Consider the following 16,932-nt stretch of genomic DNA (forward strand, 5'->3'; position numbering starts at 1 on the left):
GAAAGGATTTATGATCCATGATAATTTCCAGTAGACAGACAGCCAGGAATGAAAGAGGCCAATGACGTGGCAAATGTGCAAGATCCTGAACGCTCATCAGGAGAATGAACATGACAGTCCAACCATCAGGTGGACCGCACATCCGCCTTGAATATGGTCCTTAGGTCATCTTTTCCTAACAGTCCATTTTTCTCATTCAGATTATCGTACCCCACCCGACCATCGGCCTGGATTACTTGCACGTGTGTCCTTAGCCTGTCTTCTCGACTAACGCTTATGCCCACATGTATATTCTCTAGTAAAAAGTAGACAAGTTGAAAATCATCAATGGATCATATTTTACTCCGCAAGCTAACGGTTAGGATTATCATTTCATGATTTGGTAACGGATTGTGGGCCATTCACTACATCCCAGAAGATGGACGGTTGAGATTTCTACAACAGGCAGCCTCAAAAGTCATTGATGTTGAGATGGGGGGAGAGACGAGGGCGCTTATTCCCCAGCAGCATTGCAGGGGAAGAGGCGGACGTAAGCGAAGGAGAAGTAGCAGAATGGGCGGGCTTATCGAGGACGGCCTTGAGAGCGCGACGGATAGAGAGACGGTGGTACTCGTCGTCCTCTCCTTTTCCACTGCCCCTTTCGATGAGGAAGATGCTCTTCGTCCGACCTCCCAACGTCACTATCTCCGCCTTCACAGCTCGGAGCCGTAGCGACCGTAGCGCATCGTTTAGGTCCGACAGTAGGCCGGGTCGGTCGTCGCAGCATACTGACGCCTTTATAAGCGAAGATCGAGGATCCATATCCAACGTCACCTCGTCCGTCTCACTAGGGAACGGCCAGATGTTGCTGGTGCTGTTGCCGGGGATGTCCGTGGCTGCCACGTCAGCCGCGTGCCGCTTCAGCTCCTTCACGTGCTGGACCACCTCCGCGAGCAACGACGCTTTGTCCCTCTGCAAACAAGAATGACATAGTATGACGAAATGCCTCTGAATACATTCCAAATAACATTCGTTCTGCCTCCTGTTGGGCGTCTTGTCTGGTGGGTCCGGGTGCGATCAGTCTTCAGTCCACCCGTGGGCTACATGCGCCCTACTTTTGGACCTTCCGAATGGTGGACCCCAGTCTGCTTGTACTGGGATTCGGATTGTAGTGACCTCTCTAGTACCGACGGTTCTGGAAAAGCTCTGTGGGCCGGCATCAGCCCAAAATAAGGTATAACAAACTCTAAGGTAGACCATAGAGCGTTTCCAGAACTATCGGTGCTGGAAAGGTCTTTAAAATAAACTCTTAGGCGGACCACCACAACACAGGAAATAGTGGTGATTGAAAGAGGGCCAGTAAACTTTTGGATAAGTTGATATTTGTGTTTATCCTTCACCTAGGTCTTTGCCGCCTAATCAGCAGGTTGGATTACACTAGCCTTAGGAAGTTTTTAACGTTCAATCACCAATGTTTGACTGGTGTAGTACTTGACATTTGGATCTGTCTCATTTAAAAAATAAAATAAAAAATTAATTTCACTCTCAACTATGAAATGAGATGTAAAATAGATGAACAGTATGGATAAAATACATACATCATGGTGGATCGGGTAGGGCTTCTCCAACACAATGTCCATAATGGAAGGGTCACAGTCAAAGCCCATTTGGATACCACCAATTAGGTTTATGATTAGTTATAAGTAACTTTTCTACTTAAAATTACATAATCACTTTAGCCAATATTTTTAAGTTTTTCTAAATTTTCATAAGGGGTTGAAGAGAGGCATAAAGAGAGAGGAAAGAAAAAAAAACTAAGATAAGTTACTTGTGGAATAAGTTACTCCTTTAGGATTATTACATCTTTGGGATTTATTCACACAGTAGGCTTAACCTTCTATGTCGAATTGAGTAAACTTTTTAGGCGCACCGTTACATGTCTTATCTAGGCCCCACCCTTTTTACCCCCTTATTTCAGGGCATGAACTCAAAAACGAAAGCATATCCAACAGTGAGCATAATAATATCTACTGTTGAAACCTCGTATAATGATGTTTATTTGTCATTCAACCGGTTCATAAGGTCAGTCATATATAGATGAAAGGAAAACATAGATATCAACTTAATCCAATATTTTTGGGGCCCCTAGAAATTTTCAACCATAAAGCATTCAATTTGCAATGTTTCCTTCGGCCAGGTCCGCGCTTGAGCTTTGAATATGCTTCAATTTTGAGCTCATGCCCTAAAATGAGGTGGTAAAAGAATGGGGGAGCAAACACATACATCATTGTAGGCCCTACAGAGTTTACTCAGTACGACATCCGGCATTCCATTGTCACCTAAAAATCTTACCTGGATAAATAATGTAAAATCATGGCATGAACCTTTCGAAGCTTGCGCCCCGAGTTCTACATCTTCTGAATGGTTTAGATGGAATACACAAAATACACAGTGGCCCACACATGATCTAAAAGGTTTTTAATAGTGGGTGTCCCATCTCAACCGTTCCTACTGGTCTGGCTTTCTTGAGTTTTGATGGCCTTGATGGCAGGATTATACGAAAGGGTGTACATGGCCGACGGATTGAATGTCATACCGACCTCTTTTGTTCCCCCCACAGTAAAACCACCACTTTGAGGTTCAGGATATGCCACCTGTACGTTAAGTTCTAGCCCCCTACCGAGGTCCCACTGCTCAGATTTTAACTTCCCCTCGCAAGAGGAAGTCTAAGAACCGTTGACGTGACAAACATGAAAAGAAGGTGGGTCCCGCAAGCGGTGTGATCCAAACCGATCAACAGCTTGGATCATCAAACGGAAATGATGCGCGTGCTTGGCGAGGTCCGATCCTTTTGACCGTGTGATTTTTTGTTATTGGACGTTCCCATGTAGATGCCCCACGGTTCAAAAGCGACAAACCGGTTGATCATAATCATCATAGCTTTCCCACCAGCATGCGTTATGTTTTCTACCGTTGGTTTGAATGAACGGTTGGGCTGGAGTGTGGACTTTGACCAAGTGGGGCCCATCATATGGTCCATCCCGATTCGTACGTTTCACGACGTATTCTGATGAGGCATACCGTATTCTTAGATAGTTCAGAAATCTTGTCCGTATCATTTCCCATTCTTTTTAAAGATAGAAATGGATGGTTCTATTCTGTACACGTTCAATCTGTGTAAACCGTTCATTCACCAGAACTGCAATGAACGGCTAGGAGAAGAGAAAACAAACCCTAACTAAAAAAAAAAAAAAACCGCTTTTGATACCACAATATACGTGGCCCCATGGTGCGCACGGGAAGAGATGGTCCAATGATCGGAGCCGTCCATCTTCTCAGTGCTACTATTAATATAAGCTACATGTACAGATCCGATTCGATGATGATCCTGAACTTTGATTTTTAGAGTTGAATTGAGCTAATGAAAATATTCTTTCATCTTCAACATTCATCCATGTATGTTGATTGGCTAAAATCATCCCCTCAGCCTTAGTTATTTTCCTGCCCCACTCAAGATATATGGACGGTTACAATAATGGTACCACCTCACCATGTGGACCCCGCTGAAGACAAACATGGTGGCGATTGTTACTCCTTGAATAGGCCAAACTAAACTGAGAGAGAGGGTCCTTACTCTTGCTCGGGTGGTAGACTCTCAGGAGTTTCAACTTCCGGTCAAGGGTTCGAGTGCCGTGAAATTCCACTAGCGTGAGTGTCTGGGGTGTGTGCGCGTGTGTAATGAAAAAAAAACAAAAAAACTAAATTGAGAGAGAGAGAGAGAGAGAACGGAATATCGAACGACTATCCATGGCTCATTTTCGGATCTTATCATGAAATGAACGGTGCAGATCATCTCCCTCTCTCTTTGTAATTCTTTATTCTAACAAATAATATAGTAGGTATAGAGTATTAAAGTTCACTTACTTTGGTTAGATTGGGAAGTAGAGTCCTTAATCTAGCAAGATGACCGTTAATCCGCTCTCTTCTCCTCCTTTCTGCTTCGCTGTGGCTTTTACAAGCGGCAACGGATTTCATCTCAGCCGTCGATCTCGAACTCAAAGATGAACCACCACCGTCGATCTTCGTAGACCCGATACCCTGAAAAGAGAACCCTTCTCCAAACCCGTAGTACCTCTGAAAAGGCAGCATCTCTTCTTCTCTCGAAACCCAAAATCAGATGGAAGAAGCAGCTCAGGATATGGAAATCCTTCTTAATATAGAAATCTATTCGTAGCCGGAAATCTTTTCAGGAGAGATCTTGCAAGTGGAGAGCAGATATGATTTTCTTCTGTGGAGGGATTCCCGCTGCAAAATCCGAAGGCGCTTTAATAGAGGAGAGGATTTATTTTCTTTTCTTTTTTTGGTTTTTTACTGCGAGGGTAAAAAAGTAATAAATGAGAATTTCCTGTTCGTTTTTATCTACTCAGGGGTGAAAGGGAAGGAGGATATTATGGTCAGAGAGGAACATGGAGCAATCATTTTCCAGCGCATTACGGCGACGACAGCTTTTGTAAGTAATGAAAAGGAGCCGACAATTCCTTCTGCCCCTCCTCCATTCCGATTGCCATTCTCTTCTGGAGTTATCAGGGGCACCCTCTCTTACCGATATTTACACGCTACACCCTCTTTCTAGTCACAGTAAAAGCCGTCCTACATTTTACCCCTCCTTTGAAAAAAAAAAAAAAGAATAACTGCAAATAACTCCCCTGCAGTGTCTAATAATTGTAAACACCTCCCTCTTTGGATTATTGCAAGTGCCTCCCCGGTATTTTATAGAATCACTAGAGATTCCCTTGCACTGTCTACTAGGGTAGCATAGTTTATTAGATAGGGGAAAGGGGTTTACTTCATTGTGACAATTTTTATTGCAATGACATGTGGATTCTACTTAATAATTATTATACTTTTTCATAATTTGAATGGTCAGCATAAAAATTTAAGTAATGATTACCAAAAGAATATGAGTTTTTCATTTGCTATTTAAATAAAACTTCAAAATTGAACTTCATGTTTCATTTTCACAAAAAATTTCATTTAATAATTATTGTTATTGTTATTATTTTTCCCTTGGCCTCGTATATTGAAACATCCTCTTATGACATGTTGGACAAATGGGAATCAATTAAGAAAGAAAGTAAAAGTGTAATCATTATTATTTTTTCTTATTTAATACGTAAAAGAAATTATGAATTCTTAGATACGGTTTAGCAGCTTGGAAATGGAGGTAAATGAAATTCACCGCACATTCACTCTCATTTCAAGTGTAAATGACTAAGTTGTGTTTGGAATGCGTTGAAATTTTTCAATATATTCATATGAACACATGTGAATTAGTGTTAATACTCAAATTAATATACATGTTATATTTGACAGACTATGTTTCAACATTGAGACTAGGGATCGAGTGCCCAAGTAGTGTGGGTTGGTGTGTGAGTGTGTTGGTGTGTGTGATATTTGATAAAATGATTGTAAGAAGCTCATTAAAATATATACTTTGGCCAAAATTAAGAAAATTCTTAGCCTCTAGTGGGCCACAAACATAAAGATCACTGATTAGTAACTTGCTAATGTTTTTTAATCATTCATTTAAATAGCTAATGTTTGGATGGTTTGGATCATTCTATCTATATGATTTTAGTAATGTAGACGATAATTGAAATATTTCGGAGTATTATAGGTGTGCTGAGTGTATAATAGTCGCGCGCATGTAGCAATACCTTTGTTCACACATTGGGACTCTCTAAGGGAGCCCCAAAAGACATTTCACCCCATTTACTCCAAAATCTCTTATCTTTCTTAGGATATCAAATCAACATCATTTACTCTCAAGTCCATTAGCCTCCAATTATTCCTATCGAAACTCACATCTTACCACATTTACTTTCAATTCCTCCCATTTACTCCAAACAACCCCTTAATGCAATCATTGCACTATTTAATATTTACATTTATCAATAACAAAACTTATGGTCACTCTTGTGAGGCGACTTCCACTTGTAAATAAAACATCCCATTCAAAATGAAATCCTTTAGAATTCATTTCTCAATATAAATTGGGAAATAATGATTTCAAATTCTTTGTTTTATCATGTATTACCACTTATCAAATACATCCTTAATTATAAAGGATTTACAAGTAATTTTTGGAAGAAAACTTTTGAATATAAAATATTAGAAATTGTAAGCACTCTACAGGTAAGCACCCCCTCCCCTTTTTTTTTTTTTGGGAAGCCCCATAGGTTTTAGATTATATGCAAAGCGATTACATCAAAATAGACATTATACACAACACAGCATGATATTTAATACATGTGCAATATTGGTGGTGATAGTGAACCGTTGGGGTGGGATATCCTCGGTTAAAAACCTTTCAAATTATGTGTAGTGTCTACTATGATGGGTACAAGACATTCAGTCCATTCATCATATGCGCCTGTTGATGTTTTCTTAAGGCTCCTAAAAAATCAAGCCCTTCTATGTGATTTAAAGCTTCGGGCAAGATTTACACTACTCAAAGTCTATGTTGTGCACATGTACTTTTTATATGTTGAGAATGCTCTACAAGTTAGCCAAACATAAAAGATTGTTTACTTGTAAACACTTTATCATTTAAAAGTTAAACAAACAAAATGTAAATAGTTTATCTGTGAAACTCTTTACAAGTAAAGTGCTTTGTATTAAGAATTTTACAATCTAAAGGGTCATTTGAGTTCTTGTAAGATCTTTTAGCTATAAAAGGTTTGTTAGTAAAGGTTCACAAGTGTTTAGGATGGAAAACCTCGGGTATTAAGGGTGTGTTTGGATAGATAGGTTTCATTTGGATTCCGTGGATAACGTAATGATTATCTTATGATAGTTTTCATGCTCATTTTATATAATAGGCTTCGACATATTTAGGTAGCAAGTGGAAACTAAGAATTTATTAGACAACTACCACCTTATTTCTCGTGCCAGAGAACTCTAACAACGGATAGAGTAATTCTCACTATTTGGAATCCATGTATCCTAACAATTAAATTGTCTTGTGTGTGGAAAACAATTTCCAATTTCACACGAATTTCATGTGTCTAAAAATGCCCCAAGTGTTTAAAAAGTATAAATAATTTACAAGTAGCCAAACGGAAGTCTCTTCATTATATAGAGCTTTATTAATATGGAGGTCGGTGAATTTGTTAGAGGAGAAGGTATTTGAAAGGGTGGGATTCTCACTAAGAGACGGGATAAAGATACAATTTTAGGATGACATGTGGGTGGGGAATAAAATATATTATTTCCTCATCTAGCTTGTATCGCTTTATATCCAAATGTCTTGGCCGAAAGATGTTATTCCATTCATGGTAAGTATGTATTTGGAGTCCTTGTAGCAGAAATATGAGTGATGAAGAGGTGGAAGAATGTTGCGTAACACACCAACAACGCAATGAACTGAGATCCAATCTTCGGTCTCACCTACAAATGATAAACAAGAAGAAATATAAACTAGAAGAAGAATCAAAGCATTCCAAACAAACCACAAGACAAGATATACGTGGAAAAACCCCAACAAGGGTAAAAAACCACGGATGCAAGCTTCCATTATAAAGAAAAATGAAAATTACAAGGTAATATACTAACCTCTTCCTTGGAAGTACAGAGAAAACTCCTTACTCACACCTTGGAATAACTCTCATACTACGGACCCATATTTATAGTTTAGGCAACTCCCCTTTCGCACCTCTGTGAAAATCGACTCAAAAATCCGTAGTCCGCATCAAATCCGGAAACGAATTTGCGTAACTTCGACTGGTCGAGCATGGGCCTCGACCGGTCGAGTACCACGGAACTAAAAAATCGATGCTCGCTGGACTTTGAGTTGAGTCAATCCACAATTGGTCAAGTGGGCCACTCGACCGGTTGAGCGGTTGTCCAGATGTGGTTCCACATTTTAACAATCTCTCACTTGGAGACACATCGCCATAAACATTTGTCTTCTTCATCCGGAGTGCACCACCTCCTCGTCTTCAAGCCTGAAGACCAATCAAAACTGAACAGAGCTTCAGCTTCTCCCGTGTGACTACCTTGGTCAGTATATCAACAGGATTCTCACTTGTATGAATCTTCTCTAGAGCAATCGATCCATCTTCTAGTAACGAATGTATGAAGTGATATCTAATGTTAATATGCTTGGTCCTTTAATGAAAGGTTGAATTCTTAGCCAAGTGTATTGCACTCTGACTGTCACTGTACAGCTTGCAATCTGCTTGCTTCTTACCCAACTCTTTCATAAAACCTTACATCCACACCATCTCCTTGCACGCTTCTATAGCCGCAACATATTCTGCTTCCGTCATACTGATAAATACTATCTTCTGTAACTGAGAGACCCAACTGATTGCAGCACTACCCAGAGTAAAGACATAACCGTAGTGCTTCTTCTGCTGTCGATATCTCCTGCCAAATCTGAATCTATATAGTCTTGTAACTTGATTTCTGATCCACCATAAAACAGCCCTATATCCACGGTACTTTCCAGGTATCTGAGGATCTACTTCACAGCTTCCCAATATTCCTTCCCGGGGTTGTTCATGAACCTACTAACAACTCTCACTGCTTGAGCAATGTCTGGCCTCGTGCTCACCATAACATACATAAGACTCCCAATAGCTGACACGTATGAGACTTTAACCATGTAGTCACGTTCCTCCTGCGTTTTTGCACCTTACTCTTTAGAAAGCTTGAAGTGGTTGGCTAATAAAGTGCTAACCGACTTGGCACCTCCCATATTGAATCAATCAAGTACCTTGGCTATGTACTCTGCCTGTGACAAAACCAGTTTCTTATTTTTCTTGTCACGTTTTATCCTCATGCGTAGGATTTGTTTTGTAGCTCCTAAATCCTTAAGACAGTTGTCTTTTGAGATTTGAGATGTCGTTCATGCTTAAACTAGCCACAAGCATATCATCAATATACAGAAGAAGGATGATGTGTGACGTATCAAACTTCTTCAAATAATAATAATGATCTGTATGATATCTCCTAAAACCATTTTCCGACATGAAACTATCAAATTTCTTATACCACTGCTTCAGGCATATAGACTCTTCTTTAGTATACACATCATGTTTTCCTTTCTTGATGCCACATATCTTGTCGGCTGATGCATATATATTTCTTCTTCAAGGTCCTCATGAAGAAAGGCTGTCTTAACATCTAGCCACTATACTCAAAACCATGTGAATCGTAGATATTTTCACTACCGTTGAAAATATTTTAGTGAAATCGATACCTATTGTTGAAACACTTTCACAACCAATCTAGCCTTGTACCGTTTCGAACCATCATGCTCCTCCTTCAGTCTGTAAACCCACTTGTTATGAAGAACTTTCTTACCTTTAGGTAGAGTGACTAACTCTCATGTACGATTGGACTCGAGAGAGTCCATCTCATCATTCATGGCTTACTTCCACTTAACCCGTGTATCTGACTATAACGCATCTTCAAAACACTTTGGTTTACCATTATCTATCAGCAGTAGATAATGTAAGGAGGGTGAGTATCGGACCATAGGTCTCCTCTCCTGAGTAGACCTCCTCACAACCGGTGTCTGTTGTTTTGCCTCATAATGCTTCTGTGCATGATCATCCTGTGGCGCTGTAACACCCGTGTCCGGTAACTCTTCCAACTCTACGAATTCTTTCTCCTCGACCTTATTTTCCTGCATACTGTCCTTATGCATCACTTTTTCATTGAAGACTACATCTTTACTTTTGATGATTTTCCTGTTTTCTGTATCCCAAAACCTATAGCCAAAATCATGCTGCCTGTAGCCTATAAACGTACACCTCTTAGACTTCGCATCCAGCTTGTTTCTGTGCTCTGCATCAATGTAAACATATTTAGTGCAATCGAACACTCTGAGATGTGCAAGATTCACTTCTTTCCCAGTCCACATTTCTTCTAGTAACCCACCATCTAATGGTGTCGAAGGACTTTTATTGATGAGATATGGAGCAATATTCACAGCATTTACCCAAAATGTCTTTGGCAACCCTTTATGTAGCCTCATGCTTCTGGCGCGCTCAAGGATGGTCCTGTTAATGCGCTCAGCCACACCATTCTGCTGTGATGTCCCTGAAATCGTTTTCTGATGTTTGATTCCATTTGTTACACAATACTCCTCAAATTTCTTATCACAGTGCTCTCCCCCATTATCAGATCTGAGACATTTTACTGTTTTACCTATCTCATTTTCTACCATTACTTTTCAATTCTTAAATATATCAAATATATCAGATTTGTGCTTTAAGAAACAAATCCATACTTTTCTACTAGCATCATCAATAAAAGAAACAAAATAACGTAAACCACCAAGAGATGATACCTGTGTCGGTCCTCACACATCAGTGTGTACAAGCTCCAATAGATGCGTCTTTGGAGCGCGTCTTGTCTTCTTGAAACTTACCATTTTCTACTTACCATAAACGCAGTCCTCGCAGAATTCCAAGTCAATAGACTTCAACCCTGATAGCTTCCTTTTTGACAATAGTACTTTTATCCCCTTCTCACTCATATGTCCTAGCCTTTGATGCCATAACTGCTCATTCACTCCAGTTGATGCGACTGCGAGTGAACTATATGATTCTGAAGTCACGTACAAAGTACTTTCCTTCTTGCCTCGAGATATCACTAAAGCACCTTTTCTGATCTTCCAGGCATTACTAGTGAATGTCGTCACATAACCAGTATTGGTCAATTGTCCCACTGAGATCAAGTTCCTTTTCAAACTCGGTACATGTCTGACATCCTTCAATTTTAAAGTCGTTCCGTCTTTCGGATTTATATGAACGTCTCCTTTTCCAACAATACTGCATGACTCATCATCACCCAGGTAGACTCTCCCGAAGTCACCTAATACATAATTATGTAGAACTTCCTTATATGAAGTGGCATGAAACGAAGTACTCGAGTCTATAACCCAGGACTCATTCCTCGCATCAAGAGATAAGATCAACGCTTCTGTGTCACGCTCCTCAGATAGATTCATTAAATCCTTCCCGCCTTGAGAGGTTCCTTCTTGTTTCTTAAGTGCCCTGCAATCACGTTTCATGTGCCCCTTCTTGCCGCAATGCTAACACCCATCTTTGTCTTTTGGTCCCTTGGACTTCTTCCTTGACTTAGAACGTCCGTGTTTATTGCTTCCTTTGTTCAGCGATCTTCCTCTTCCTTCAATATCTAGAGCATTCCTTGAATCCCCTAAAACTCCTGATGTCTTTCTTCTAGATTCTTCGCTGAGAATTAGACCGACCACATCATCAAATTTCAGCTTTGTCGACCTGAAGAATTGCTCACAACAATCACCAAACCATCCCAACTGTCTCACAAACTGAACAAAATCAATAACGCCCTAACCTCATCCTCAAAAACAATGCTAATGGATTCCAACTAGCTCGTGACTGTATTGAACTCATTTAGATGTTCAGCCACGCTCCTACCATCTAACATCTTCATGTTGAATAGTTGTTTCATAAGATGAACCTTATTGGACGCTGAAGGTTTTTCATAAATGGTGGCTAGGGCTTCCATTAATTCTTTTGTAGTTTTCATCTTGGATATATTGAAGGCGACGCTCTTAAACAAAGAAAGTTAGATCATTCCTAAAGTCTTCCGATCCAATAAAAATCATTCATCATCTGTCATCTTTTCTGGTTTCTTCTCTTTTCCTCCTAGAGGAATATAGAGGTCCTTCTGATACAGATAATCATCCATCTGCATCTTCCAGAAGGCAAAGTTTGAACCATCAAACTTCTTAATTCTAGTCTTCCCTTCCTCCGTCATTGCTCCCAATAGAACTAAACCAATAGCTCTGATACCAGTTGTTGCGCAGCAGCCAACAACGCAGTGAACCAACATCCAATCTCCGGTCTCACCCACAAACGATAAACAGAAAGAAATATAAACTAGAAGAAGAATCAAAGCATTCCAAAAAAACCACAAGACAAGATATACGTGGAAAAACCCTAACAAGGGTAAAAAACTACGGATGCAAACTTCCACTATGAAGAAAAATGAATATTACAAGGCAATATACTAACCTCTCCCTTGGAAGTATAGAGAAAACCCTTTGCTCACACCTTGGAATAACTCTCATACTACCTAGAAAAATCCTAGGGACCCCTATTTATAGTTTAGGCAACTCCCCTTTCGCACCTTTGCGAAAACCGACTCAAAAATTCGCAATCTGCATCAAATCGAGAAACGAATCTGTAAAACTTCGACTGGTCGAGCAGGGTGCTCGACTGGTTCAGCAGACCCTCGACTAGTCGAGCATGGGCCTCTACCGGTCGAGTATCGCAAAACCAAAAAACCGATGCTTGTTGGACTTTGAGTCGAGCCAGTCCACGACTGGTTGAGTGGGCCACTCGATCGGTCGAGCAGGGCACTCGACTGGTCGAGTGGCCATCCAAATGTGGCCCCACATCTCAACAAAGAATTGTTAAGGTTGTATTTTCTTTTGATTCATCTCTTTTTAATTTCAGAGGAAGATGATTTGGTGTGGCTTATCGAAAAATCTAAAAAAAAAAAGAAAAAAAATCTCGATTAAGTGTCTATACAAGTGACCGAATGAGGGTTATATTAAGCAAGGTGAGTGTCAGACAACGTTGGAGATATGGGGCTCCTTCTAAGATGGCCGTATTTGTATGGTTGGTGGAAATGAGTAAGGTCATTACAATTGAAAATCTCCGAAGGTGCGACGTAATATTGCCTAATGTGTGCTTGTTATATTATAATGATGAACAGTCGGTCAATCATTTATTCATCTATTCCCTCTTTGCATTAAAGATGTGGATCATTTTTTCCAATTTATTTGGAGTTTCATGGGTCTCACCAAGATCAATTTATCAATTTTTCTTGGTTTGGGATGAAGGAGAAAAGGGTAAGAATGGAAAACAAATATCAAATTTATGCTCATTAGAGGGCTTTGGAGCATTTGGTTGGAGAGAAATAGTCACCGCTTCCAAAATCAAATGGGTCATTTTAAAAAAAAATAAAAATTATGGGACAAAAATGAATGTAATTAAGTGGGCATATCCAGCTAATGTTTTCCCTACTGCTAAATTTTCAGTGTGTTCTCTTATTATGGTCTTTCCTTTGTATTCTTTGGCATTTGGCCTTTTCTTTTACCATCTCAAAAAAAGAATCCATGTTTTGGATTATAGTTAAAGGGATTATACTTACAAAGACATTATATATAGTATAGCTAGATGGTTATACTATTCATTAATCACGCACGTGTCCGTCGATGCTCTCCTAGGGCTAAAAAAAAGAAGAAAAGAGGCCAATTAATTCATCACATAAATCACATGGCGGGAACAGTTGGGATGAGAGCCCAGTATTAAAAGCCTTCCAAATTGTGTGTAGGCCCCAATTACCAATCCTCTCCTAAGCCGTTAAAAAATTAAACTATTTTTGTGTAATTTGAAGATTTTAGCGTAATTTATTGTTCCAAGCTTCACGTGAATACCACTTTCTACATGATAAACACTTTATATGTTAGCCAAACACACACACATACATACAAAAGCTGCTTACCTCTAAATACTTTACAGCTTAAAGTTAAACATGATAAAATGTAAATAATTACTTATGAAACTCTTCATATACGTAAAATATTTGCAACTAAAAATTATACAAGCATCCAAATTACCCCAAGCACCATCCTTATCTAGTGTGTAACTAGTTGTAGATGCATGGGGCCTATTATAGTACGTACATCTCTGGTGTGTAACTAGTTGTAGATGCATGGGGCCTATTATAGTCCGTACATCTCATCCAACCCATTCAACATGCATGGTCACTCCATGAATATTAGAAACCCCAAAAATTAAGATGATCCAGCCATTAAGTGGCCCACCACGTAAATATGGAGTTTTTTTTTGGGTTGGTGTGGCTAGCGGGATGATTTTAGAGTCCAATCCTTTTGATGGAGGGACTCTGCTGGACAGATTTGACACTGTTTATATATTACAATGGACCCTACATGCAGCCAAAATAAACATCTAAGATGGGGTATCGTGGTGACTCGGATCGTGTTGGGTCGAACACAGCACCGAGGTTGGTAGTGCATGAAAGTTCAATAGCCCACCATGATGTGTGTTATATATCGGAGCGGATTAGCTGTTGCATTACCCTTACCATGGGGCTAGAGGTGGGCATCGAGTCGAGTCGGACCGGATTGGGTCCAACTCGACTTGATCCGATTTTTCAAGAACCTGATCCGAACTCGATCCGATTTGGGACTGAGTCCAGCAAGGTTGACTCAATCCGATTCGAATCCTTACTGACCTGATCCGAATTGAGTCCAACTCGGTCTGGGAAACCAAATCAAGTGGGATCAAGTTGAGTCTAGGGAGAGAGAGGGAGAGAAAGGAGGAGAGAAAGAATGAGATGTGGGAAATCGGGAGAGAAAGAAGGAGAGAAAGGAGGAGAGAATGAAGGAGAGGAGGGAAATCAGGAGAGAAAGAGGGAGAGAAAGGAGGAGAGATGGGTGGGTGCGGCGCCTCCTTCGGGTAGAGAAAGAAGGGTTAGGGTTGTTTGGATTTCGGATCGGATCGGTTTGGATTGACTACGGTCCGAACTCTATCTGATGTACGATCGGATCTGAGTGGTCTTACTCGATCCGCACCAATCCAGACCTTCGGTTCAGTTCGGATCGAGTTGGATCCACCGGATTGGGTCGGATTAGCCGGATTAGGTCGGATCCACCGAATAGGGTCAAATTGCCGGGTCGGGTCAGATTCTGCCCAACCCTACGTAGGGCACACTTGATGAATGTATTATATGTCAATGCAGTCCTTTCATTTTTCAAACCCATTTTAGGAAGTAGTGCCAAATTTTAAGTAGATTCAAATCTCAGGTGGACCACACCACAAGAAACAGTGGTGATTGAACACTCACCATTAAAAACTTCCCAGGGCCTATTGTGAGAAAATATGTAAAGTTTGTTTTCCATCCAACCCGTTGATGAGTTCAAGCAGACTTAGATGAAGGAAAAATATAAATATCAGCTTGATCCAAGCCTGTTGGGATATAAAAAGCTTTTAATGATTACTCGTCACTTTTTACAGTGGTGTGGTTTAGTGGAGATTTGGATATGCTTAATTTTTTTAATAATGTTATAAAATAGCCGAGAATACAGTTAGGCAGCGTAGATATACAGTACATTCATTCATTTTTTACAACATAAGCCAAAACATGAGACAGATGTAAAGCTCAAGTGCAGGGAGACAATGACATTGATGCCCACTGTTTGTTTCTCATCCAACCTATTTATAAGGTTATAAGGTCACACGTGCCTGAACGAATGTAAATCTCATTATTCCCTGTGGTGTGGTTCCCTTATCTTTGGAACACCTCGTTTTGAGCTCACGCCCTTGAATGATACGGTAAAGTGGATGGAAGGTGTGAATATAACAATTCATTATGGTGGCGCCCACAGAACTTTGTCACGTCAACACAGTATACCGTGTTCTACACGACGCAATTCAGTCCATTTTTGTCGTAAAGGGATGGGCTACTCCGGGGCCGGTGGTCGGTGCCATGTGGGTCTACTATAATGCACATGTTTCATCCATGCTGTTCATCCATTTTTACAGATCATTTTATAAGTTGATCCCAAAAATGAGAGGGATATAAATCTCAGGTGGACCACACCACAGGAAAACAATAGTGATTGGATATCCACCATTAAAATCCTCCTAAGGGCCACTGTACTGTTTATTTGACATCCAATTTATTGATTAGGTCATACACACCCAGATAAAGGGAAAAAACAAAGATCAGCTTGATCCAAAACTTTTTGGGGGCAAACTTTAATGGCCCCCAAAATTTTTTTAATGGTTTCATTCAAAACACGTTTCCTGTAATGTGGCCCACTTGAGATTGGGATATACCTCATTTTTGGCATAATACCATAAAATGATCCAGAAAAACCCCCTGGTGGAAGGGGGCGTAGCCAATCCGTTTCCATTTTTGTCATCTAGTGCAGATTCCTATAACGTCCCCAACAGAGGGGAGGTAGTTGCCGAAATCCAAGCTATAAAGGAGGTATTTACAATTGCTAGATTCTAGAGGGGGTGTTCACGATTATCCCTCACTAGCATTTTAGTCCAGAGAAAAGCCTGGTACTTGGCAGGATGTGATGGATGATACATAGCCACTCAGAAGTTATTACACGGCACACAAATAATCCAAATTAAACTCTCCAAATTGGGGGTCCCATGTTATTTGATTATCGGACTGACAATCAGATTGATGGACATTTTTTTAACGGTTGAAAATGAGAAGTAAAAAAAATAATCTAATGATTGTGTTTCAACAAACAAGCATCCATTAAAATAACTCAACCTACTTGTATTTTTTATTGTGGCTTAGAGAGAATGGTTTCTAAAATTTGGTTTAAATTGAGTTAGCATATGTCGTGTATACAATTTTTCAGTGGCTGTGTATCAAGTGTCATACTTTGATAGAGCATCAAGTTACTGTCATTCCCTTTACCCAAATTATTCTTTTATGGTATCATTTGAACTGAGGACAATTTTAATTTCTTTGTTTGGTAGCCTCCTGTACTAAGTATCGTGATTCTTACAAATTGTAATGCTTTACTAGGAGATTCATAGGTTTTTGTGAAAGGGATGCTCTTACCATGTTATTGCTGAAAATGAAGACCCAATTCCTTCATTTGAATGTCAATTCATCCACACTTCCATTTCTCATGGAGGAAGGCTAGTTGCTTGTTGGCTGGGAGCTATATGAGTGGTAATGTCCACATATGGCTCCATAATAAGGGCGGTGGATAAAAATGGCCTTGTTGTACATCACTCCCATCAAAGCCACGGCTAAGATAGAAGGGTGCACTAGCGTACCATCACTATTGACAGGCCGAAACAAGATCAGGAGGTAAGACAGCTAGGGTTG

The 16,932-nt window shown here is 40.1% G+C and overlaps 1 protein-coding gene across 1 annotated transcript; it reads right to left on the reverse strand.

Annotated features, from left to right (window-relative positions):
* Positions 1-321: 321 nt before the first annotated feature.
* Positions 322-4,450, reverse strand: LOC131242425 (transcription factor bHLH30-like). Its single transcript, XM_058241037.1, has 2 exons — positions 3,904-4,450; positions 322-951 (listed from the first exon to the last, which is right to left on the reverse strand). The coding sequence occupies exons 1-2, from the start codon at positions 4,126-4,128 to the stop codon at positions 451-453; spliced, it is 726 nt and encodes a 241-aa protein (XP_058097020.1). The 5' UTR covers positions 4,129-4,450; the 3' UTR covers positions 322-450.
* Between the last annotated feature and the right edge of the window lie 12,482 nt (positions 4,451-16,932).

The sequence above is a fragment of the Magnolia sinica genome, chromosome 4, assembly GCF_029962835.1.
Source record: "Magnolia sinica isolate HGM2019 chromosome 4, MsV1, whole genome shotgun sequence".
Taxonomy (NCBI): Eukaryota; Viridiplantae; Streptophyta; class Magnoliopsida; order Magnoliales; family Magnoliaceae; genus Magnolia; species Magnolia sinica.

Excerpts from the sequence above, each read along its gene's own strand:
- LOC131242425 (XM_058241037.1), bottom strand. The coding sequence starts at position 4,128 with ATGCTGCCTTTTCAGAGGTACTACGGGTTTGGAGAAGGGTTCTCTTTT. Across the intron at positions 952-3,903 it reads TACTTCCCAATCTAACCAAA|AGGGACAAAGCGTCGTTGCT; the intron begins GTAAGTGAACTT and ends TCTTGTTTGCAG.